Raw genomic sequence first — 3,020 nt, 5'->3', positions numbered from 1 at the left:
GACGCAGAAGTGGCATTTCTCCGGGTTTATTTTTAGTCGGGCGTCCCGAAGCCGTTCGAATACTTCCCGGAGAGTATCGAGGTGGGCCTCGAATGTTTCGTTTATTACGATGATATCGTGTAGGTATACGAACACCCGTGGTTCGAGCTCCGGGCCTAGCACCCGATCCAGAAGACGCTGAAAGGTCGCCGGTGCGGAGTGTAGTCCGAAGGGCATCACTTTGAATTGGTATAGGCCCAGGCCTCGGCACGAAATGCACATTTCGGCCGATTTTCGAGTCGGCTCCGCCTCCCGCTATCCCCCTCACCGCACCACCCCGCGCGCAATCCAAATGCCGCTCGACGATTAGGAATGTACTAAGGCGCTCGTAAATGTAAGGGGCATTCGTTCGGGGCGCTCGACACGCTGCAATCTTTATTCTATCTTTTTTTCGCTCATTACATACGAAACTAATAGCGAATTCGGTTGAACGTACTAGTGCACATTAGTGTACATTAAAGCCGTTATACGCAGATTTAATCCGTGTAAAAGTAAAATGTAAATATTTCGAATTATAAAATACAGATTTTACATAACGGCACAATAACATCTATTGCAGATTTCATAGTTTAATTCCGTTTAATTGAAAAAAATAACAGATCGAATTAAACTCCATCCGATTTTCGGAATCCTTTATTGGCGAGGGCAGAAACGTCGATTTGCATATTACTTGTAGCGACCCGCATAAGACGAGGTAAAGTATCATCGCTCAAGGAAGAACGTCTTTCATTTTTCATTAATTTCATTTTGGAAAATGATGTCTCACATAAATATGTGGATCCAAACATAGAATGAATTCTAAGTCCGAAATCTCGAAGCTTGGGATATGATGATTCTTTCAACATTTTGTAAAAATCGACACCAGTTTCTTTAACCGTTTTAAGCGAATTATCATTCTGCAAATCAAATAATTCATCCTGCAAATCAACATGCTGTTCTTCAATTGGAGCTGTAAGAGGATTCTCGAAAAGAATTAATTCGATTTTAAGTTTCTCGAAGCAAGTAAACCGCGTATTGAATTCGTCTATAAGAGAATCTATAAAATGAGTATATTCTTTGAAATTACAAACACTGCCATGTTCTTCGAGAATAATCTGACATGAGGGAAAAAAGTGAAATATATTACTATTTAAGTGACATTTCAGTGCCTGTAATTTTCTTCGAAAAGAATTAACATGACTGACTAACTGGGAAATATTTTGATCCGTCTTTTGCAGCTTTAAATTGAGAAGCCTAAGTTGGTTACTTATATCAGTAATAAAAGCGAGTTCAGTAAGAAATGTGACATCTTCCAAAAGGGATATATATTCATGAAATTTTGATTTGTTCATTTCTTTTAGAAAAAGAAGGATCTCTTTCCTTATTGCGAAAAAGACTTGTAAACATTTCGCAGCACTAAGCCAACGAACTGGACAATGAAGTGGGACATCTGTGTAAACAGCTTTATGTTCGTCAAGAAATAATTTAAATTTTCGGTGAGTCAGGAATTTATGTCCACCTTTAATTTCATTGATTATTTTAGTGATAGTCTCCATAGCTGTTGAAAGTTTTACAACTTTACCGGCTAATGCTTCCTGATGTATTATACAATGAATAATGGGGATATTTAAATTTCGCTGTTTTAATTGACCAGCAAATCCTATCTTTAAACCTGTCATCGCTCTCGCGCCGTCAGTTGTAATCGAAGAACATTTACTAAAATCTATGTTAAATTTTTGAAGAATTTCTTCAACTGCCAAAAAAATATCGAGGCCTGTTGTTGTATCACGTAATACGGCAAAATCTAAAAGTTCCTCGACGCATGAGTAATCGTCTTGCACAATTCGAGTAAAAATACTCAGTTGGCTCATGTGTCGGATATCGGTACTTTCATCAAGGCACAAAGAAAAATATTTACATGATTTTAGAAGATCCTGTAACTTGTCTTCTATAGAATCATTTATATCAGCAATTCTTGAAGTTACAGTTTTTGCACTAAGGGGAATATTCATTGCTTGCTCCAAAGTTAAAGAATTGCCAAAAGCTTTTACTGCTTCGATGATACAATTTTTTACAAAGACGCCTTCGGTAAATGGCTTAGAATTTTGTGCTACAAGCAAAGAAACAGCATAAGACGCTTGTAAGGATTTTTGAGAAGAAGAATCATCATTGGAAGAAGAAGAAGGTATTGAATTTTCTTGATAAACTAATTTTAAACCTTCGATAACACTCAGTTTCTCTGAATTTGAATAATTTGAATAATCTTCCGCGTGACGCCTTTTAAAATGTCTCTCAATCACAAATTTTTTAACCACCGAAGGTTCATAGCCGCAAAGTAAACAAATTGTCCGATCTGAAATACAACTAAAAAAATAATTAATTTCCCAAGATTTTTCAAAAACTTGAATATACTTGTTTTTCTCCATCCCCGAAGTTAATTTCTCAATAGAATAATCAAATGAAATGTATTTACCTTTTCGCTACAGATAACGACTTACTTCTTTGCTGTCTCGAACTGCTGAATGTCTGCTACGATCCCGCGAATTTCACAAGCTCACTAAATTTCACTAATTTGCTCTGTAAGGTACGAAAGACGAACCGTATGCTACGATCCCGCGAATTTCACAAGATCACTAAATTTCAGTAATTTGCTCTGTATCTCTGTAAGGTACGAAAGACGAACCGTATGCTACGCGCGATCTCGCGAATTTCACAAAAAATCACTAATTTTCATTAATTTGCCCCGTATCTCCGCGACAATGAAAAACAAAAACATTTCGCGGTCGCGGGCGTCAGCGATTGTCGTATCATGAGCAGTGGCAATATTGTTTCGTGAAGACGTGAAATATCGAATCAGTTACGGTTCATCTTTCGTACCTTACGGAGATACAGAGCAAATTAGTGAAATTTAGTGATCTTGTGAAATTCGCGGGATCGTTGCATACGGTTCGTCTTTCGTACCTTATAGAGCAAATTAGTGAAATTTAGTGAGCTTGTGAAAT

At 37.4% G+C, this 3,020-nt stretch overlaps 1 protein-coding gene across 1 annotated transcript; it reads right to left on the bottom strand.

Annotated features, from left to right (window-relative positions):
• Positions 1-644: 644 nt before the first annotated feature.
• On the bottom strand, positions 645-2,444 carry LOC108761012 (general transcription factor II-I repeat domain-containing protein 2B). Its single transcript, XM_018507325.1, has one exon. It carries the CDS (start codon positions 2,442-2,444, stop codon positions 645-647), a length of 1,800 nt encoding a protein of 599 aa, XP_018362827.1.
• Between the last annotated feature and the right edge of the window lie 576 nt (positions 2,445-3,020).

This window comes from Trachymyrmex cornetzi, unplaced genomic scaffold (assembly GCF_001594075.2).
Source record: "Trachymyrmex cornetzi isolate Tcor2-1 unplaced genomic scaffold, Tcor1.1 scaffold236, whole genome shotgun sequence".
Lineage (NCBI taxonomy): Eukaryota > Metazoa > Arthropoda > Insecta > Hymenoptera > Formicidae > Trachymyrmex > Trachymyrmex cornetzi.
This window is presented reverse-complemented; position numbering and strand designations above follow the sequence as displayed.

Coding starts and splice junctions, on each gene's coding strand:
- LOC108761012 (XM_018507325.1), bottom strand. CDS start 2,444: ATGGAGAAAAACAAGTATATTCAAGTTTTTGAAAAATCTTGGGAAATT.